General features: G+C 40.1%; 1 protein-coding gene and 1 pseudogene across 8 annotated transcripts in view; both read right to left on the bottom strand.

Moving 5' to 3' along the window:
- Positions 1–23,400, bottom strand: part of CRCP (CGRP receptor component) — an 80,134-nt gene that overhangs the window by 31,295 nt on the left and 25,439 nt on the right. For 5 of the 8 annotated variants that reach the window (XM_033426272.2, XM_033426268.2, XM_033426270.2 and 2 more), the window contains exons 2-3: positions 16,561–16,659; positions 13,929–14,023 (exon numbers count right to left, since the gene is read on the bottom strand). In XM_033426272.2, coding sequence (XP_033282163.1) covers positions 13,929–14,023; positions 16,561–16,638 — 173 coding nt within the window. In that variant the 5' untranslated portion in view covers positions 16,639–16,659. Of the gene's footprint in view, positions 1–13,928; positions 14,024–16,560; positions 16,660–21,806; positions 21,844–23,108; positions 23,208–23,400 lie in introns of all 8 variants that reach the window. The other 3 variants (XM_033426271.2, XM_004268751.3, XM_033426266.2) reach the window with 2 other exon arrangements.
- LOC105747942 (DAZ-associated protein 2-like) lies at positions 1,865–3,916 on the bottom strand (annotated as a pseudogene).

The following is a 23,400-nucleotide window of genomic DNA, read 5'->3' as shown; positions in this document are numbered from 1 at the left end:
AGCCATCTGGGACAAGGTCACAAAGGCCTGACTACCAACAGGCCAGATGTTACTCTGTAGACACTGGAGAGCAACTGAAGGAAGGAGTGACTTGCTGGGTCTAGAACACCTGAGAAAATGGAGGCAGAGACACTGTAATACTCAAAAGTTGTGAACCTGGGCAGCAGTAGCAGCAGCAGCAGGAAAGGAAATGAGAGTCTGGACCTGTGAAATGCTCCTGGTCACCTTCAGGTACAGTCAACAGGACCTGACAACTGCCTAGGTTGGGTCGGGGGGTGGGGTGAAGGAAATGCGAGAGTTAAGCCTTACTGTCAGATGTTTAGCCTGTTTGGAAAAAATGTATTAATTGAAAATTTGAATTTGAGTTTGTGGTACTTTTGGAACCACAATGAAGAGGTCTCAGTCGAACAGCCTGTCTAGTTTTAGTTCTAGTTTGGTCTAGAACTAAAGAAAAAGATCAGAGCTGGCTTTATTATCAAGGAGTTATGTGAAACCACGAGAGTGGAAATCGTAGTCCAGAGACCAGCTGCTGAGTAAATGAAGACCCAGACAGAACACCATAAAACACCTCTATTCAAGGGGCCGGGAGAGAAATCAGCAAAGGAGCAAGGAGTGAAAAGAGAAAAAGAAAACTTAGGAGAGTGGTGTGATGGAAACCAAGAGAGGAAAAGTTCAGGACAGAGGGTATTATCAACAATGTCAAATGCTGAAGAGAGGAAAGTAGGTTGATGGTACAGAAGTCACTGGATTTGCCAAAAAGGAGGGCACTGGTGGCCTGGGCAAGTAGTTCAGTGGAATAACAGTTACGGTGACAACTGGAGTGTGGGGACTGGGGAATAACTGTGGAGGAAATACCTCTTTTTTTTCTTTGTAATTCAATTATCATCACTTTATTCAAATCTTCAAAACAGTCTTTATTCTACATTTTTAGTATAAAAAACCCATAAGACAGATGCACCACAGTGCAGCTAAAGACATACAACACTGAACTTCCACAACAAACATGACATGTAGAGAACACAAAATTTAGGTGAAATGAAATTATAAGATAAAATAAAATCCAATTTCAGAAAACAAAAATCAAAAGATTAAGGATCCCGAAATATTCTTAGCCCTAGTGAGATTTCACTGGACTCAAGACATTTTGGAGTGAGACATTCACAATATGACCCCATTAACCCAGCTTAGGAATTCTTGGGAGCCATGAGTGGCCACATCAGGCACTCTGACAATAAATTGTAACCAATTTGTGATCTGAAAACTCCCCTTAATTTGGCTCTAAAGTCATCAGGCTTTTCAAAGGCATCCTCCTTGTTGCCCCTCTTATTTTAAACTGTTTCAGTACAGTTTGTATTGATATGCTTTGATATCAGGAAAAGTTGTTTTTCTGGCAACAAAGCAAATTTGGGTTTGGTTCATGTATAAAGAGATGATCTTTAAGGCGGGTCCAAAGGCACTCTCCACTTCTGCCTAAGGAGATCCAAAGTGGAAATAAAGGGGTCTGTGCTTAGGGCACAGAGGGAGTCTCAGAGGATCCTTGTAAAAGACTAGTTAAAAGATGACAAGTGGGGGCTTCCCTGGTGGTGCAGTGGTTGAGAGCCCGCCTGCCGATGCAGGGGACACGGGTTCGTGCCCGGTTCCGGGAAGATCCCATGTGCCGCGGAGCGGCTGGGCCCGTGAGCCATGGCTGCTGGGCCTGCGCGTCCGGAGCCTGTGCTCCGCAGCGGGAGAGGCCACAGCAGTGAAAGGCCCGCGTACCGCAAAAAAAAAAAAAAAAAAAAAAAAAAAAAAAAAAAATTTATATATATATATATATATATATATATATATATATATATATATATATACACACGACAAGTGGGAGAAGTGCAAGGAGAGAAGGAAATGGGTCTGACTGCTTTCTGTCCTGCACCACTGATTCAATGGAGACTGGTGGGAGGGATGGAAGACTAGGGTAAAGGGTGGGATTAGAGCAAAGGGTGGAAAGGAAAAGGCAGACAACCAATGTGTTTCATTTATAACAAGTAATAAAAATCAAAGAATTACAGGAGATTAAAGACCAATCAGAATAATCTGGCAACTTTAATCAGAAGATCAAAGTTCTCTCCAAACCTAATTTCATGTTTTATTACTAAAAGCAAAGACCGGTATGGTACAGTATTACTCCAGAGAAACTAAAGGAAGGTCCCTAGGGCTGCTTCACTCACATTCATTTTATGAATGGATACACCCCCCTACATCAAAATGCTTCAGGGTGGTAATGCTACTACTATATATATGGTTTCTTATTAAGTTTGAAAAGTGATTGAAAGTTTGGGCACCAGAAAGACACCTCAACAACATGTGTCTAAACCACAACTTCAGGTTAATGTGACTAAAGCAGTTATATTGTGAGAAGCTATGTGATGTCTTTCCTGGCACAGAGGTGGCCTTGGTTCCTCACCGGATGGTGTAGTCACCATCTGAGCCACCCATGGAGAAGATTCTCTTCCACTGAGTTACAAGGACATGGGCTCCCTGCATGACTGCAAGCTGCGCAGTGGGAGGATACCCGGTGCTGTAGGAGGAACCGTGCCAGCAGTAGCCTCAGCTCCAAATCTGGAACCTTCATCACACACTCCTCCCACAGGCACTGTTGAACCACCTGGAGATGGGACCAACCAGATACTAAGCCATGTGGACTCTGCAACCTAAAAGGCCAACGGCCACAGACTAGGCCGTGGGAAGATACCGTGAGGTGCCAGGAAAAGCAGCTGACACGGTGGGGACTGTGGCAGCCCCTGAGTGCACAAAGCTCGGATGGCAGACCTCTGAGCAGGCAGGTGAAGCATCAGTACAGGGTGGAACCTGAGGAAGATGCAAGGTCTGAGAGTATACCGGATTCCCAGGAGGCTGCACAGGGTAGGCTGGCTGTGGTGGATACTGACCCCTGCCGTTCACGGAGGCTGTGGGTCTGGTTCAGCTCAGTGTAATGGACAGAAATGAGCTCTTGACAGGATAGAAGTAAAAAAGCAATTATGGCCTGAGGAGGGCAGGTTCTGAAGGGAAACTGAAACATGTCTGTCGGCTAAGAACACAAGCAGGTGGAGAGGCTGAAATAACAGGAGAGAAAAGAAAAGACCCTCAAAAAAAACAAAAGTTCAAAGTTTCCATGAAAAGGCTCATGTTTCACTGAGATCACAGCAATGGGGAAAGAAAAAGCAAATTTTAGGAGATGTGAAGGGAAATGAGTTCATTTTGGATAGTTTTCCCAGTGAAGCAAAAGTGAGGTCACCATCTGAGAGGTCTGGACGTGAAGAGGGTTAACAGGACTAAAAGCTGCAGAGAATCGAGTAAGGAGGAGACTAGGAATAAGACTAGGAATAGGCAAGCAGCTTTGAAGGACCAGCTGAGTTGGAAAATATGAATCCTCACTCAAAACAAAATTATTTATTTTAACCACCATCATCTAACAGCATGAATAAAGAATAAAGAGAAGGAAAAGACATGGCTGAATAAATGAACATCTCAGCTACAAATCAATCAAAGCAACAGAACTCAGTTTACTGAACAGTCATTATCCTGCCAGGCTCTGAAATGCTGGAAATGTTCCTACAGTTGCAAAAAGGATAAGTCTTCTACCGACAAAATCATTACAGCTACTCCCTGAAAAACCCCAACCTGGAGTCAAACCAACCAGTCAAGTTCTCTGCTCTGCACCCGCAGGAGCTGAGCCCTGCTGAAGTCAAGTCCCAGAACCACACGTACTGCAGGTGCCAGTTCTGGGGGCGGTGGTTACAAACATGCCCCCCGACTTCATAATCAGGCTTATTTTTATCATCTCTACTTTCTCTCCTTCACTTAATTCACTGCACTTTAGCTCCCCCCACAACTGGTCACCAAAACTGTTCTCATTAAAGGGTGCAGGGAGCTCCATGCTGACCACTTTTTTTTTTTTAAATTAATTTACTTATTTTTGGCTGCATTGGGTCTTCATTGCTGCACATGGGTTATTTACAGACTGGGTCTCAAAGGCAAGTCCTTCTACTCCTGGCAGACATGGCTGTACATCCTAAGGAGATCTCAGGATGAGACCTGGGGCTGCAAGCCAGGCTGCACTTCTTAAGAACAAAGTACCTCAAGCAAAAAAAATTTAAATGATTAGAGAACCAAATGCCTTGGGGAATTAACATGCTACAGGAAACGATGACATAGGACTTAGTGACAAAGTGATTTTAAGCTGAGTCTCAAAACTACCATTTTGCTGAATAAAGCTATAAAGTCAAATAAAACATGGTTCCTCCCAAACCTTCAAGAACTCTAGCAATGGAGGCTTTTAAGGAAATTAATGCAGCTCCAGTTTGTACTACTAGAACCAGACCACTTAAGGGCTATTATCTTGAACCTCTTCTTCCTGAGAGAATGGTAGAGAAAAACTCTATCGGGATAATCAGAAATAAGAATTAAAGAGCACTTCACAGCAGTTTCTGTTATAAATGTGATTCCTGTCTTAAACTGTACTGGCTAGCACAAAATGATCCAGGTCTTGATAGCATATGGCAAGCAGCCCCCTGAGTCACCAGGCACTGAGGCCAAATGAATTCCAGTGGGCTGCAATAGTTGGCTCCCTCCCAGAGGATCCGGGCCCAGGGACAGTGAACGAAGCCTGCCGGCTCCCTCTACTGTTGTTTTCAGAACAACACTGCCTGCAGCTTTTGCTTCCTACAGTCATAGATAACCTGTGTGTCATTAAGAACCCTGGCATGTTCATCTGTCCCAGGAATCAACCATTTAATGAAAAGTAGACATTAAAGGGTCAAAAAGGACTTTACAAATCTTCAAATTTAGGATCACAAATGGAAGAAGAGAACTGAAATAAATCCTCCCCTGAATATTACAGTCTACTTGAAATATATATAGATTATGGCCAATCATGAATCAGCTTGCAAGGCAACTGAATAGTAGCCAGGTGCATATTTATAGCAGAAAAGATGTAGGGATTGCGAAGCAAAACACCAGGCAAACAGCTGAGAAGAGGTCTTAAAAATCGACCATTAGGACTTCTGTTGTAGACAAGATGGAGTAAACCCACTAAAGCCTCTTTCTGTTGTTTACAACAACAACAAACGCAGGACAAAACACAAGAGCAAAAACCTGGACTCTGAAAACAAAAGTAGGTGGACTGGAAAGGGAAACAAAACTTGAAGAAAGCTAGAACTAGTTGGTGGGACTTCCCTGGTAGTCCAGTGGTTAAGAATCCGCCTTCCAATGCAGGGGACGCGGGTTCAATCCCTGGTTGGGGAACTAAGATCCCACATGTCGCCGGGCAACTAAGCCCGCGCACCTCAACTACTGAGCCCGCACGCCTCAACTAGAGAGCCCACGTGCCGCAGCGAAGAACCTTGCACTCTGAAGCCCACACGCCACAACTAGAGAAAAACCCGCGTGCCACAACAAAGTGCCTGCACGCTGCAACGAAGATTCTGTGCTGCAACTAAGACCCGATGCGTTCAAAGATAAATAAAGAAAATAATTTTTTTTTGCTGTACACGGGCCTCTCACTGCCTCTCCCGCCGTGGAGCACAGGCTCCGGACGCACAGGCCCAGCAGCCACGGCCCATGGGCCCAGCTGCTCCGTGGCACGCAGGATCCCCCCGGACTGGGGCACGAACCCGCGTCCCCTGCATCGGCAGGCAGACTCCCAACCACTGTGCCAGCAGGGAAGCCCTAAAATAAATATTTTTTAAAAAAAGAAAAAAGAACTAATTGGTGTGGGGGATGGATGTGAATTTCTTTCTTTTCCTCCTTTCTCTCATAAGCCCTGATCCTCAGGACTGCCCTTAGCAGTACTGCCCTACAGCAGTAGTTTCACATGGAGCTGAAACTCCAAGAGAAATTCCATCTTTCTGGCCAGAAGATTGGGAAAAGGGGCCCCAGAGATCTGGAGATCTAGGTAAAGCCCACAACTCGAGGGCAGTTCCTCAGGGAGCCCTAGCAGCGGGTATATCCAGGAAGGGAGCCACTGTGGTCCAGAGTGCCAAGGAATATCTTTTTTCCCCTCTCCTCTTTTTTCCTACCTTCTTTGCCCCAAGGGTGGCACCAGTAACAAATGCAAACAAAGGCAGCTAAAATGATGACAGAAATCTAGTACTTGTGGCAGAGGCCTAAAAAAGGGGGCACATGTGCGCCTGAGAGTCTGGGGGCAATCCCAGAGAGAAGAGCAAGAGAGAGGATTTCCCTAAATTTGAGTACCAATCAGCACAAATCTTAGGTTTAGCCCAAGCTATTCATGTGTAGAACAGCCCCAAACAACAAAGAGCAGAGACCCAGCACAGCAAACACACTGAGAAGTGAACAAGTTAAAACATAACTCCAGTCTCATATGCAAAAAAGATCCAAAGCAGCAGAACAAACAGTTTAAAATCTAAACTGATATTGAAATCCTTGCCATGTAAGCCAAGACAGCCTTGAGGTGTGAACATAACTGGACGACCACCTGCTAAAAGAAACCAAAAGAAGCAACATTAACCAGAGGCATTTCACAGGAGCCAGAGTTCTAAACAATATAATATTCAAAATGTTCAGGATACAATCTAAAATTATCTCAATGAGGGAAATATCACTCATTCTCAAGGGAAAAGTTCATCAACAGATACCAAATCTATCATGACCCAGATGTTGGAATTATCAGACAAAAACTTTAAAGTAGCTATTATTACAACATGAGATATACACATTCTTTTTTTTTAAACATTCTTGAATGGAATAATAAAAGTTCTCAGGAAAAAGACAGAAATTATAAGTAGTAAACAAATGAAAATTTTAGAACTGAAAAATATAGGAAATTTTATAATTCACTATGTAGGCTTAATTAACAAAATAGAGTTGACAGAAGAAAAGAGTCTGCGAACATATAGACAGTTCAGTAGAAATTACCCCATTTGAACAACAAAGAGGGAAAAAAATGAACAGAGAGGATTCAGGGAAGATGGTAGAGTAGGAAGAATCAGGAATCTGCCTCCCCACCACCTAGACAACAACCATCTAGACAACTAGACCTAAATGTAAAATGCAAAACTATAAAACTCCCAGGAGATAACACAGGAGAAAACCTAGATGACCTTGCATATGGTAATGACTTTTTAGATATAACACCAAAGACACAATCCACAAAAGAAATAATTGATAAATTAGACTTCATTAAAATTAAAAATATTTGCTCTATGAAACACAAAGTCAAGAAAACAAGATAAACCACAGACTGAGAGAAAATATTTCCAAAAGACACGTGATAAAGGACGGTTATCCAAAACACAGAAAGAATTCTTAAAACTCAGCAATAAAAAAACAAACAACCAGGGCTTTCCCTGGTGGCGCAGTGGTTGAGAGTACGCCTGCTGAGGCAGGGGACACGGGTTCATGCCACGGTCCGGGAAGATCCCACATGCCGCGGAGCAGCTAGGCCCGTGAGCCATGGACGCTGAGCCTGCGCGTCCGGAGCCTGTGCTCCGCAACGGGAGAGGCCACAACAGTGAGAGGCCCGCGTACCGCAAAAAAAAAAAACAAAAAACAAATAACCCAATTTTTAAAATGGGCAAAAGAACTACTTACAATAGCCAGGACATGGAAGCAACCCAAGTGCCCCATCAACAGATGACCGGATTAAAATGTGTGTGTGTATATGTGTGTGTGTGTGTGTATATGTATGTATATATATATACACACACACATATATATATACATATACACACACACACACACATATACACACAATGGAGTATTAGCTAAAAAAAATGAATGAAACACTGCTATTTGCAGCAACGTGGATGGACCTAGAGAATATTATGTGTAGTGAAATAAGTCAGACAGAGAAAGACAAATACTATACAATATCGCTTATATGCAGAACCTAAAAAAATAATACAGGGACTTCCCTGGCGGTCCAGTGGTTAAGACTCTATGCTTCCACTGCATGTAGGGGGCAAGGGTTCGATCCTTGGTTGGGGAACTAAGATCCTGCATGCTGCACGGAATGGCCAAAAAAATTTTTTAATTAAAAATAAAAAAATAATACAAATGAATACATATGCAAAACAGACTCACAGATATATAAAACAAACTTGTGGTTACCGAAAGAGAGGGGGAAGGAGAGGGGACAAATTATGGGTATGGGATTAACAGATACAAATTACTATACATAAAATAGATAAGCATCAAGGATTTACAGAGAAAATAATCTGTATGATACCATAACAGTGGATACACGTCATTACAGATTTGTCCAAATCCAAAGAACTGTTCACCACCACAAGTAAACCCTAATATAAACTATGAACTTTTGGTGTTAATGACGTGTCAATGTAGGTTCACTGATTATAACAAATTTACCACTCTGATGGGGGATGTTGATAATGAGGGATGCTATGGATGTGAGGGGGATGGAACATATGGGAAACCTCTGCACCTTCCCCTTATGTTGCTATAAACCTAAAACTGATCTAAAAACATGAAGTCTTTAAAAAAAAAAAAAAATTCTGCAAAGGTGCCAGAGTAGGAAGTACCAGAAATCTGTCTCCCTGCCTAGAAAACAACTGTACTCCTGGAATCTGTCTGATATTAACTATTTTGAAACTCTGAAGTCTACTGAAGGCTTGCAACTTCCAGGGGAAGTTCTGGAAGGTAAAAAGCAGTTAATTTTGGTCAATTTTAGTTCTTAGCACAGTAGCAGCACCCATCCCCCAACTCCAGGGGCAGGCAGCTGTGCCCATGTTCCTGGAGCAGCTTGTACACAGCTTGTGGAAGCTACAGAGGGCAAAAAGTACCCTGTCCTCCAAATATCAAGGATCTGTGCTCTAATCACTGACTAGAGCTTCTGATCAGAGGTGCAAGCAAAGGGGCAGCAGCCATTGTTGTTGCACCTCCCCCTCCAGCTGAAGTGACTTTTAGAATTTAAAGGGCTGGTGTCCTTTTTTCCCCCAACCCTTCTTTTTTTTTTTTCCTCCCTAAAGTTCAGACACTAAAGGCTGGGGCATTCAAAAATAACTGCATATATGGGAAAAATCAGAGTGACTGTGCATGCCTAGGGAAAGAGGCACACTCAGAAAAGACCTGAGAAGACCTTGGGTTTATACCTCAAGCTGATCTGTAGCACAGAAACAGCCTATAAGACAAAAATAGCAAACAATAAACAAAAATCAGCAAGCCTAGGGGAAGGAAGAAAATCTGATTTCCAGAGTTACAACATTATTAGATCAAATGTCCAGTTTTCAACAAGAAATCACAAGGTAAACAAAGAAACAATTAAGTATGGCCCATTCAAAGGAAAAAAATAAATAGAAAACGTCCTTGAAAAAAACCTGATGGCCGGTCTACTAGACAAAGGCTTTAAAACAACCGTCTTAAAAGAGGCTCCAAGAATGAGGGGCTTCCCTGGTGGCGCAGTGGTTAAGAATCCGCCTGCCAAGGCAGGGGACACAGGTTTGAGCCCTGGTCCGGGAAGATCCCACATGCTGTGGAGCAACTGAGCCAGTGCACCACAACTACTGAGCCTGTGATCTAGAGCCCACAAGCCACAATTACTGAAGCCTGTGTGCCTAGAGCCCGTGCTCCACAACAAGAGAAGCCAATGCAATTAGAAGCCCGTGTACCACAACAAAGAGTAGCCCCCGCTCACCACAACTAAAGAAAGCCGCACACAGCAACAGACGCAACGCAGCCAAAAATTAATCAGCTAATTAATTTTTTTTAATTAAAAAAAAGATGCTCCTAGAATTAAAGGAAGATGTGGAGAAAGTAAACAATGTATAAACAAAATGGAAATATCAATAAGAGACCCAAACAAACAAAACAAATTCCAGAGCTGGAAAGTACAATGACTGAAATGAAAAACACTAAAGGGATTTGAAGGCAAATATGAACAGGCAGAACAAAGAATCGATGAACTTGAACAGAAAAAAAGAAGATTAAAGAAAAGTGGACAAAGCCTAAGAGGTCTCTGGAGCACCAAGAAGTGGACCAACATATATAGTTTGGGAGTCCCAGAAGGGACCAAGTGTCCATCAAGAGATGAATGGTTAAAGAAGATATATGTGTGTGTGTGTGTGTGTGTGTGTGTGTGTGTGTGTGTGTGTGTGTGTGTGTGTGTGTGTGTGTGTGTGTGTGTGTGTGTGTGTGTGTGTGTGTGTGACAATGGAATATTACTCAGCCATAAAAAAGAATGAAATAATACCATTTGCAGCAACATGGATGGACCAATAGATTATCATACTAAGTGAAGTAGACAGAGAAAGACAAATATCATATTATATCACTTACATGTGGAATCTAAAAAAAAAAAAGATACAAATGAACTTTTTTACAAAACAGAAAAAGACTCACAGACATAGAAGACAAACTTGTGGTTACCAAAGGGGAAAGGAGGGAAAAGGTGTGGAGGGATAAATTAGGGATTTAGGATTAACAGACACACTAGTATATATAAAACAGATAAACAACAAGGACCCACTATATAGCACAGGGAACTATATTCAATACCCTGTAATAACCTATAATGGAAAATAATTCTGAAAAAGAATATATATATATATATATATGTATGTATAACTGAATCACTATGCTGTATACCTGAAACTAACACAACATTGTAAATCAACCATACTTCAATTAAAAAGTTTCCTTGTCTTTAAACAACAACATAAAAAACAGAGGCTTGGGGACTGTAGAACAATTATCAGAGTTCTAACAGTTGTGTCTTTGGAGTTCTGAAAAGAAAAGAGGAAGACACTGGGGCAGAAAAAAATATTTAAAGAAACAATGACCCAAAACTTCACAAATTGGGTAAGACACAAAAATTTACATAATCAAGAAGCTCAGCAAAGATAAACTAAAATATATATATATATATATTATATATATATATATCATAATCAAATCTTCAAAGACCAAACATAAAGAAAAGTATTGAAAACAGAGGAAAATAATACATTACATATTGGCATGACCACAGATTTCTCATCAGAAACCATGGCAATCAGAAGACACTGAACTAACATCTTTAACGTGCTGAAAGAAAAGATCATTCAACCCTGTGAAACTATCCTTCAGGAATGAAAGAAAATAATAACATTCTCATTTGAAAGAAAACTGTAGCCAGCAGGCCTGTTCTAAAAGAACGATAGAGGAAGTTCTTCAGGCTGAATGATAAAAAGTAAACATGGAACAGGAATGAATGAAGAGCAAAAGAAATAGCAAAATTCTGGGTAAATATAAAAGACTGTTTTTGTCCTCTTATGTTCTTTAAAATATGTAGAAGTATAGAACGTAAGTAATAAAACACTGCTAAACACTATTTTCAACATATATAGATGTAATAAATATGACAACTGTAACAAAAGGGAGAAGATAAAATAAGAAGTGTTGATGAGGATCTGGAGAAATTAGAACCCTTGTGCACTGTTTGTGGGAATGTAAATGGAGCAGACACTATGGAAAACAGTATGGCAGTTCCTCAAAAATTTTAAAATAGAATTATCATAAGATCCAGCAAACGTGGCTTCTGGGTATATACTCAAAAGAACTGAATGCTGGGTCTCAAAGAGATATTTGTACATTCATGTTCATAGCAGCATAATTATGTGCAACAGCCGAAAGGTGGAAACAACCCAGGTATACATCAGTTGATAAATGAATAAACAAAATGTCATATATACATGAAATGTAATACTATGCAGACTTCAAAAGGAAGGAAAATCTGACACATACTATAATATCAATGAACCCTGAAGACATAATAAATGAAATAAGCCAGTCACAAAAGAAAAAATACTGTATGATTCTCATATGAGGTACTTAAAGTAGCCAAATTCATGAGACATAAAGCAAATTGGTGGTTACCAGGGCTAGAGGATGCGGAATATGGGGAGTCATTGCTTAATGGGTATAGAGTTTTAGTTTTGCATGATGAAAAACTGTCCTGTGGATGGATGGCAGAGATGTGCAACAATTAAATATATCTAATGCCACTGAATCACACACTTAAAAATGGTTAAAATAAAAAGATAACAATATTAAATAATATTCAGACTTTTTTTTTAAGACAAATACTATATGATTCTAATTACATGAGGTATACAGAATGGTCAAATCCACAGAAACAGAAAACAGAGTGGTCGTGTCAGGAGCTGGGGAGAGCAGGAAATGGGGAGTTGTGTAATTGGCATACATATTGTTTTGTAAGATTTTAAAAGTTCTGGGGACTTCCCTGGTGGTGCAGTGGTGAAGACTCCACTCTCCCAATGCAGGGGGCCCAGGTTCATGGAACTAGATCCCACATGTGTGCCTCAACTAAGAGTTCGCATGCTGCAACTAAGGAGCCTGTGAGCCACAACTAAGGAGCCAGTAAGCCGCAACTAAGGAGCCCGTGAGCTGCAACGAAGGAGCCTGCCTGCTGCAACAAAGACCCAGTACAACCAAATAAATTAAAAAAAAAAAATTCTGGGTATTGGTTACACACAATGTGAACACTATACTTAATATAGATGAACTGAAGGCTTAAAAGTGGTTAAGATGGAAAAAAAAAGTGGTTAAAATGGTAGGGCTTCCCTGGTGGCGCAGTGGTTAAGAATCCGCCTGCTAATGCAGGAGACACAGGTTCGAGCCCTGGTCCAGGAAGATCCCACATGCCACAGAGCAACTAAGCCCATGCACCACAACTACTAAGCCTATGCTCTAGAGCCTGCAAGCCACAACTATTGAGCCCATGTGCCAGAACTACTGAAGTCCGTGTGCCTAGAGCCTGTGCTCCGCAACAAGAGAAGCCACTGCAATGAGAAGCCCGCGCACCGCAACAAAGACCCAACGCAGCCAAAAAAATAAATAAATTTTTAAAAAAATGGTTAAGATGGTAAATTTTATGTTATGTGTATTTTCTCACAAAAATAAAACAAACTGTAAACATACACACAAGCACACATATGCACACATTTGAAAGATGTTTGTCTTCAGAGTTCATTTAGAGAAGAGAGGCAAGGGGAAAAGGGCACCTGGTTTACTGATAGTGTATCAACTGTGCGCCTGAACTAACACCAAATGTTTCCTCCAAAAGAAAATTATTGATTATTCTCAATGAATGACAAAAGCTTTTTGGATTTATCAGCTCTAGTATCAATTCTAAAGACTATGGCTAGTTTTCTTCTCATGGAAACTTTTGATCTAATTCTTAATGTTTTTAATTCCTACAAACTTAACTTATTCAAGAAAGTCACCAAGAAAGTAAATGGGCAGTAGAAGAGCAGACAGAATATTATCAAGCCATTTTTGCCCCAAACAAACACAAATGTGAAATGACTTAATTCATCAACTTTATAAAAAGCCCTTCAATTTGTGAATCCCGTTTTTCAAAGAATTTAGTCTGAATGCTGGGAAGGGGTTATGGGAAGATTTTTGGGAAACATTTTTGAGATTAAAAAGCCCACTATATTCTGTTTCTGGCTCTAGAAGGATCCCAGTGTCTAAGTCTCAGTTGTCTCATCTACAGTACCATGACCCTGGGACTTCCCTGGTGGTGCAGTGAGAATCCGCCTGCCAATGCAGGGGACACAGGTTCGATCCCTGATCCAGGAATATCCCACATGCCGCGGAGCAGCTAAGCCTGTGCACCACAACTACTGAGCCTGTGCTCTACAGCCCGCGAACCTAGAGCCCATGCTCCACAAGAGAAGCCACCACAACGAGAAGCCCGCGCACAGCAACGAAGACCCAAAGCAGCAATCAATCAATCAATCAATAAATCAATAAATAAATTTATACAATACCATGACCCTACGCCCTGTGTACTGATTACAATTCAAAACCCAACCTAATATAAATACACAGTTGCTGAGGATGACTTTTATAAGCTATCATTTTCATTATGTGTCAGTCTTTTCCCACTTAAGATTATTTTTACTTACTTGGTTAACTTGTGGCTTTTCACTGCTGTGAGAAATTCTCTCACAATCTCAGGACTCTGGTGCCTGCATGGTGTTTTTGATATGTATTTTAATGTCTACAAAAAAAAAAAAGGGAAAGGCAAGCATAAGACAAACAACCCCAAATGACAAAAAGAGAAGCCAATGGCTATAATTTAGTATTCTAAAATTTTGCTTCAAAAATCTTTTGTAAAACAAATGCCTTCAGAAGACTCAATCTTCATATAATGGGAATTCCTCAAAAATAAAACCAGTAGCTAGAACAAAAAGATTACTGAAATTTTAGAATAAAGCTTTTCTGATCTTAAAGAAAAAACTCAGTCTGACAACTGTGTTATCATGTATCAATTTTTTATAGACAGGGAACCCGAAGAATAAAATAAATAGCCTTAAGTCCATATATAAATGACCCAATAAATGGATTAGAAGGAACAACTCTTTCTTACAAAGAATTCTAACAATTAAACATAGAATGAGGGAAATAAATCACCATTGGGCAATCGCACCATAGGAATAATTAATGCAGGAAGGATCCACCAATGAATACTAAAATTAATGGGCAAAAGCTTAAGAAGTAGGATATTTGCATAGTCTCAAAGCAGCTTCCCCAAAATATTTATTAATTACTGCGGTAGTTTTAATGTGTGTCCTCAAATTCTTTAATATCCCTCCCGTAAGAGATGAAGCCTATTCCCCTTCCCCTTGTATGTGGGCTGGACTAGGTGACGCTTTGCTAATTAACAGAATATGGAAATGGAAAAACAGTAACTTTACAGTGGAGAAACCAGGCAGACACCACCTTAACCAAGTTATCAAAGTTAACAGCATCAGTAATAAGACACTGATACCATGTACTCTGTATCACGAAATGAGAAGGGCACATTTATTACCAAAGTAACTTTCCTTAAGGCACCAAAAATTAAAAGCAAGAACTTAAGAATTAATAGAGTGGGGACTTCCCTGGTGGCACAGTAGTTAAGAATCTGCCTGCCAGTGCAGCGGACATGGGTTCCATCCCTGGTCAGGGAAGATCCCACGTGCCACGGAGCAACTAAGCCCGTGGTCCACAACTACTGAGCCTGTGCTCTAGAGCCTGTGCTCCACAACTACTGAAGCTTGCGTGCCTAGAGCCCATGCTCCACAACAGGAGAAGCCACTGCAATGAGAGGCCCATGCACCACAACGAAGAGTAGCCCCCGCTCGCTGCAACTAGAGAAAGCCCACGTGCAGCAACAAAGACCCGATGCAGCCAAAAATAAATTAATTAAAATTTAAAAAAATTAATAGAGTGATAGTGAGCATAAACTAATTAACTGTGTAGTTAAGGGTGCTTGATAGTTTGAAACGTGTATAAAACTAATTACCAACAATCTTTATTTCCTTCTTTGAAAGAGATGAACTATATAATGTGAAAGAACACGAATGAATAAATGAACTGTAGGGTTCTAAACACACAATTAAATGGAAAAAATCAGATGGGAAGGAATGGTGACGAAAGTGTTAAATTCCTTATTTTCCTTAAAAGAGATTATGATACATTAATGCAAGTTTAAAAATGTCTTTGAAAAGAAAAATTAAAAGAGTTAAATCCAAACCTCTTTAAAGACAAAATCAAAATTGAAAGCAAATAACAAGAAAAAACAAAATGACAGATATAAAAATCAAACATTATATAACAAATACAACAGCTTAAACATAAGATTGGGAGAGAATGCAACAAACTATCAACTAGATATTAAGATTATGAATTACTTTTGATTTCTTCTTTATGCTTTTTTGTACTTTCTAAGTTTTCTACCATAAAAAGTATCACTTTCTCTGTAATAAAGAATTTGGCTTCGCTAAAATGGAGAGTCTGGACATTGCCCTCAGCTTTTGGGAGGTAATCTCCATACTCCTGGAACATTATATCTAATAGGAGTATCTTTGTCTGGGGGCCTTATGTCCTACTGGATGGTCTTAACAATGAGACTTAGAGTAGGGGCTTTGGGTCACACAGTATCAGTAGACCTGGAGGCTAACATGAACTACACAGGCAATCAATCATTCAATCATGCCTAGGTAATGGAGCCCCAGTAAAAACTCTGGACACCAAAGCTTGGCCGAGCTTCCTTGGCTGGCAATATTCTGTGTGTATTAACACACACTGATTTCAAGAGAAATGTGCTCTGACTCCACATTAGAGAACAGTGGAAGCTCTGCATTTGGTATTTCTCCTGGCACCTGCCCCATTTGCTTCTTCCCTTGGCCAAATTTAATCTGTATCTTTTCCTTGTAATAACCTGTACCAGTGAACATAATAGCTTTTAGCAAGTTCCGTGAGTACTTCCAGTGAATTATTGAACCTGAGGGTGGTCGTGGGTCTCCCCGACTTGCAATTGGTATTAGAAGTGATGGCAGACTTTTAATTATTCCCTCCTCTGACTTTGCAATTGGTTCACACTCGCAATTGGCCAAACTCTTTCCACTTCTATAAACAGGATAAAAACTGGGTTACAGTAAACCTACTCAAATCAGATAATAGGTAGTCATGATTCAGTGGCCAGTCATCAGCAAGATAAACCAACCCCCTTCAATGGCAGTTTGGGCAGAACTTCCAAAAACCTAGGCTTACTTCATACGTGATAGTATTCAAGTTCTGTTGCCCGGAACTGTGTTTATTCTTTCCACTTTCTTTACGCTGCTCTTTCATATCAGTTAGTAACTGGAACACCTAGGAAGAGATATACAAAAGATTTCCATAAGTAAATTTGAGAAATGTATCTATTCCAAGGTCAATGATTTTAAAGGATGAAGAGAATAATATCTCTTTTCTTCTCATAAACCCTCCCCCAAACTCTTGCATTAGAGCAAATAAGTCCGAGAAGCATGTGACTTGTTGAAAATGCTCTTGGGCTTCCCAGGTGGCACAGTGGTTAAGAATCTGCCTGCCAATTCAGGGGACACAGGTTCGAGCCCTGGTTCGGGAAGATCCCACATGCCATGGAGCAACTAAGCCTGTGCGCCACAACTACTGAGCCTGTGCTCTAGAGCCCACGAGCCACAACTACTGAGCCCACGTGCCACACCTACTGAAGCCCGTGTGCCTAGAGTCCGTGCTCCGCAACAAGAGAAGCCACCACAATGAGAAGCCAGTGCACCGCAATGAAGGGTAGCTCCCACTCACCACAACTAGAGAAAGCCCGCACACAGCAAGCAACAAAGACCCAACGCAGCCCAAATAAATTAATCAATTAAAATAAATTTAAAAAAAAATAAAATAAAAATGCTTTTTTATCTAAGTCAAATACTGCAAATTCATTTGTTTACATAAACTATTTCAAGTGTTTCCTACCAATACACACCATATAACTGATCTCCTTGGCTCTCAAAAATAATATTCTGAGTATTTGAAAGTAAATTTTCCTATAATATGAACATCTCAATAGATGCAGAAAAAGCAATTGACAAAATTCAACATCTATGATCAAAACTCTAAACAAAGTGGGTATAGAGGAAACATACCTCAACATAATAAAGGCCATACATGATAAGCCCAGAGCTAACATCACACTCCACAGTGAAAAACCAAAAGCTTCTCTAAGATCAGGAATAAGACAACGGTGCCCACTCTTGCCTCTTTTATTCAACATAGTATTGGAAGTCCTAGCCAGGGCAATTAGGCAAGAAAAGGAATAAAATTTAGCCATCCAAATGGGAAAGGAAAAAGTAAAACTGTCACTATTTGCAGATGACATGGTATTACTTATAGAAATCCCTGAAGACTCCACCAAAAAACTGTTAGAATAAATGAATTCAGTAAAGTTGCAGGATACAAAATCAACATACAGGAATCTGTTATGTTTCTATACACTAATAACAAACTATTAAAAGAGAAATTAAGAAAACAATCCTATTTATTATAATTGCAACAAAAAAGATAAAATTAGGAATAAATTTAACCAAGGAGGCAAAAGACCTGTACAGTGGAAACTATAAGACACTGATGAAAGAAACTGAAGAAGACACACATAAATGTTCATGCATTGGAAGAATTAATATTGCTAAAATGTCCATACTACCCAAAGCAAACTACAGGTTCAACGCAATTCTCATCAAAATTCCAACTGCATATTTCACAGAAATAGAACAATCCCAAAATTTGTATGGAATCACAAAAGATCCAGAATAGTCAAAGCAATCTTGAGAAAGAAGAACAAAGTTGGAGGCATCACACTCCCTGGTTTCAAACTACATTACAAAGCTATAGTAATCAAAACAGTATGGTATTGGCCTAAAACAGATGCAGAGATCAATGGAACAGAATAGAGAGCCCAGATATAAATCCACACATATATGGTCAATTAATTTATGATAAAGGAGCCAAGAATACACAATGGGAAAGAACAGTCTCCTCAATAAATGGTGTTGGGAAAACTGGACAGCCACATGCAAAAGAATGAAACTAGACCACTATATACACCATACACAAAAATTAACTCAAAATGGATTAAAGACTTGATGATGTAAGACCTGAAACCATAAAATTCCTAGAAGAAAGCACAGGCAGTAAGCTCCTTGACATTGGTCTTGGCAATGACTTTTTGGATTTAGCACCAAAAGCTAAGATAACAAAGGCAAAAATAAACAAGTGGGACTACATCAAACTAAAAAGCTGCTGTGCAGCAAAGAAAATCATCAACAAAATGCAACCTACTGAATGGGAGAAAATATCTGCAAATCATGTAGCTGATAAGGGGTTAATATCCAAAATATATAAATTCATACAACTCCAGAACAAAACAAACAAACAATCTAATTTAAAAACGGGCATTTTTCCGAAGAATACATACAGATGGCCAACAGGTACATAAAAGATGCTCAACATCACTAATCATCAGGGAAATGCAAATAAAAACCACAATGAGATTACCACCTCACACCTGTTAGAATGGCTATTATTAAAAAGTCAAGAAATAAATATTGAGGAGGATGTGGAGAAAAGGAAACCACTGTGTACTACAGGTGGGAATGTTAATTGGTGCAGCCACTATGGAAAACAGTATGAAGGATCATCAAAAAATTGAAAATAGAAGTACGATATGATTCAGGCATTCCACTTCTGGGTAACTATCCAAAGAAAACAAAAACAGTAATTCGAAAGGATATATGCACCCCCATGTTCACTGCAGCATTATTTACAATAGTCAAGGTAAGGAAATAAACTAAAGCGTCCATTTACAGATGAATGGATAAAGAAATTGTGGCATATATATACAAAGGAATATTATTCAGCCATAAAAAAGAATGAAACCTTGCCATCTGTGACAACATGAATGGAACTTGAGGGCATTATGCTAAGTGAAAGAAGTCAGAGAAAGACAAATACTGTATGGTATCACTTATACGTGGAATCTAAAAAAGAAAAGGAAAAAAAAGAAGGGACTTCCCTGGCAGTCCAGTGGTTAAGACTCCATGCTTCCACTGTAGGGGGCGTGGGTTCGATCCCTGGTCAGGGCGCTAAGTCCCTGCATGCTACGCAGCATGGCCAAAAATTAAAACAAAAACAAAAACAAAACCGAAACCAGAAACCAAGCTCATAGATACAGAGAACAAATGGTTGCCAGAGACAGCGGGGGGAGTAAGCAAACTGGATGAAGGTGGTCAGAAGTTACAAACTTCCAGTTATAAACTAAGTAAGTCATGGGGATATAATGTACAGCATGGCAACGTCAGTTAATAATACTGTATTGCATATTTGAAAGTTGCTAAAAGAGTAAATCTTAAAAAGTTCTCAACACAAGAAGAAAAGAATTATGTAACTATATATGGTGAGTGATGTTAAGTAGACTTATTGTGGTAATCATTTTGCAATATATACAAATATCAAAACATTATGTTGTATGCTTGAAACTAATATAATGTTGTATGCTGACTGTACCTGAATTTTAAAAAATTTTCCTAAAATATATATATATATATACACACACACATATATATATATATATATTTTGTTTGTTTGTTTGTTTTTTTTAAAGATCTTGCTTCTCGGGCTTCGCTGGTGGAGCAGTGGTTAAGAATCCGCCTGCCAATGTAGGGGACACGGGTTCGAGCCCTGGTCCGGGAAGATCCCACATGTCGCGGAGCAACTAAGCCCGTGCATCACAACTACTGAGCCTGCGCTCTAGAGCCCACGAGCCAGTACTACTGAGCCCATGTGCCACAACTACTGAAACCTGAGTGCCTAGAGCCTGTGCTCCACAACAAGAGAAGCCACTGCAGTAAGAAGCCCACGCACTGCAACAAAGAGTAGCCCCCGCTTACTGCAACTAGAGAAAGCCCGTGTGCAGCAATGAAGACCCAACGCAGCCAAAAATAAATAAATTAATCAATTATTTTTTAAAAAGATCTTGCTTCTCTAACATGAAAATCTATTTTATTTCTGGAAAAGAAAAATTATGAAGCAAGCGATAAAAGTAGTTTACAAAAAAAAAAGAAAGAAAGAAAGAAAAACTGCTATATAACTTTAGAAGTAAATTTTCTCCACAAGGTAGAAACACATGTGTATTAGTGCTAAGAAGGGTCAGGGGAGGAAATCTCTCTCCTGTTTTAGAGATTATACCAGAGAACTGAGAGAAGCATAGGATCATAAACACAGTAACGACTAGATAAAACGCAACCCATCCCCTGCCTGTCATTCCTTTCAGAAATAGGGGCATGAGACCCAATTAATGCAATGTTTCCCCAATGGATAAAACACTACACACCTTGTCCAGAGTCTAAGCTGGAGAAGGAGGTTCCTAAAAGCCAACGGCTTGGGGCTTCCCTGGTGGTGCAGTGGTTGAGAGTCCGCCTGCCAATGCAGGGGACACGGGTTCCTGCCCCGGTCCGGGAAGATCCCACATGCTGCGGAGCGGCTGGGCCCGTGAGCCATGGCCGCTGAGCCTGCGCATCCGGAGCCTGTGCTCCGCAACGGGAGAGGCCACAACAGTGAGAGGCCCGCATACCACACACACACACAAAAAAAAGCCAACGGCTTGACCAACAACCATTTCCTTCCTATTATGAGCAGCAACCATTTAAGATGAACCTTTAGGAAGAAAAGAATATGGCCCACTGTGTTAAATCTACTGCCTTCTACATATATCACAAAATGGAGACTCAAATCTCCTCTAAGTCTTCCTGAGTTTAGACTCTGGCATAAGAAAAATGGACAGTGAATATATGAATGGTTTTTTCTATACCTGGAGTCAACCTATCAGATAGTTTTGCTAGTACCAAACAACACTCAGGCAAAATAGAAGGTAGGCAAAAATAATGTTCTCTCCTCCCTCTCACCAACTTCTTTCCTTTCTTTCCCCAGCAACCCAATCCTCAAGCCCCCAAATTCCAAACCTGTTACTTCCTACTAAGTTATTCGTAATGGTGAGTCACTAAACTCTCACTTCCAAAATGAAGGTGTTAATACTTATGAGACTATTATGAGGATCAAAATAATAACTTATAAAAGCATTTTACAGCTAAAGAGTGGTAATTAGGAAAAGGCGTTAAGCATTTTAATGGAAAACTTCTGCAAACAGAAACAGTTCCAAAACTGATGTTTCCATCACAGGAAGGCATCCCAAATGAAGATCTAAAATCTTTGGGATTTGGAGAAGTTTGCCTACAGTAAACTAAAGGCTTCCCAGCTTCCCTGAATTACTGTATATAATTTACCAAGCTAAGACTATTCCAAGGTCCACCAGATGGTGCCATCTCTCCTATTTTAAAGTGGCAAATCTAAAGGAATTCAGTCATTTCTAACCAAAACGAACTGAATAATCTTCAGAAGCAAAGGGCAAACGATCAGAGAGGAAAACACAATAGTCCAAAGCTATTTACCTCATAGTTACTGAGCAGCGCAGCGCTGGCATCCTTCCTGCAAAATAAAGTAAATTATCATCAGTCTGGGCTCACATCCCTCTGTGGGAATTAAATATCTACAAAATAATCCCTCTGTCAAGATTCAGTAGCACAGTTCAGAAATTTGGGGACTACAACCTAAAATTGAGAAACGTCCTAAGTCTTACTGGTTTAGCTGGCGATGGACAAATTCAGAGCAAATTCTCCTTTTAACAGCCACAGTACATCACACATCCAACACCAAGTAGGTGATTAAAATACTATCCTTATCCCTGGTCCAAGCAGGCAAAAGTTGAGAAGTCAGATATCTAGGGGAAGTTAGTTACAGGAAGAACACGGGGGCAAAACCACAGGAGTAGGGGGATGTCAATAAACAGAGGGTGCTAGAATTAACTGGAGAAACAGAGTGCCACCTCATCCCACAGCCATGTCCTCTCTACAGTACCATCTGCCTTCCATCAGCTATTGACATTTTGGGCAGCCAAGTCCTCCTGTTGAATCACCAGAAATGGGACCCTTAACACTAACATCACTACTGGAAATTCCAGCAACATCTGGAATCCTGCCAGATACCCACAAAACTCCCAAGGTGTTCATCTTTTCTATCAACTCAACCACTAGAGTTCAGGTGTTGAGCACCGGCAATGGTCAATCAAGGCAAAACGTCACCTTTCATGTATGAATGAGCACAGCAATGTGACGTGAATTAAATTACAACTGATCCATTCTACAGTATCACATCAGAAAGCACTTATTGTTTTTAACAGTCTGGAGGCAGTACAGTATAATAATTAAGAACACAGTTTTGACCTACTGTATAGTGTACAGCACAGGGAACTACAGTCAATATCTTGTAATAATCTATAATGGAAAAGAACCTGAAAAAGAATACATATATACATAATATATATATGTATAGCTGAATCACTTTGCTGTATACCTGAAACACTGTAAATCAACTATATTTCAATTTTAAAAGAATACAGTTTTGAAATCAGACAAATCTAGGTTCATATTCCAGCTCTGCCACTTACAAGGTATGTGAGTTTCAGTGAGTTAATTAACCCCCGTTAAGCATCCCCATATAAAACAAAAAATGCAGATAACTAGTACCTAGAAATGTAGCCTGGATTCTAAACCCAGCTCCACCAACCAGTAGCTATGTGAATTTGGGCAAGTTATTTAACCTCTCTATGCTTAAATTTCCTCATCTATAAAATGGCAACTGTAGTATCAACCTTGTAACATTGTTACAGGATTGAGTTGAAACATGTAAAGTACCTGGAACACAGTATGTGCTCAATAAATACCATCTATTGTCACTACTGCCTGGGCTACCACCACCACAACCACCGCTTCTTCCTACTTCATAAAGCCGTTCTGAGGATGAAAGGAAAACAAATTTTAAAAGTGTAACACAGTTCTTGATACTTATTAGGTTCTCCTAAACGAAGGCTATTACTGTTAAAAGATATCACCTCACTTAAATTCTCATTAAAAACCCTGTGACGTAGGAGCTATTATGATTCCTTCTTTATAGATGATGAAACTGAGGCTCAGAGATTTAAAAACT

Source organism: Orcinus orca, chromosome 16 (genome assembly GCF_937001465.1).
Source record: "Orcinus orca chromosome 16, mOrcOrc1.1, whole genome shotgun sequence".
Lineage (NCBI taxonomy): Eukaryota > Metazoa > Chordata > Mammalia > Artiodactyla > Delphinidae > Orcinus > Orcinus orca.
The sequence above is the reverse complement of the archived record's forward strand: the minus strand, read 5'-3'. Positions and strand labels throughout refer to the sequence as shown.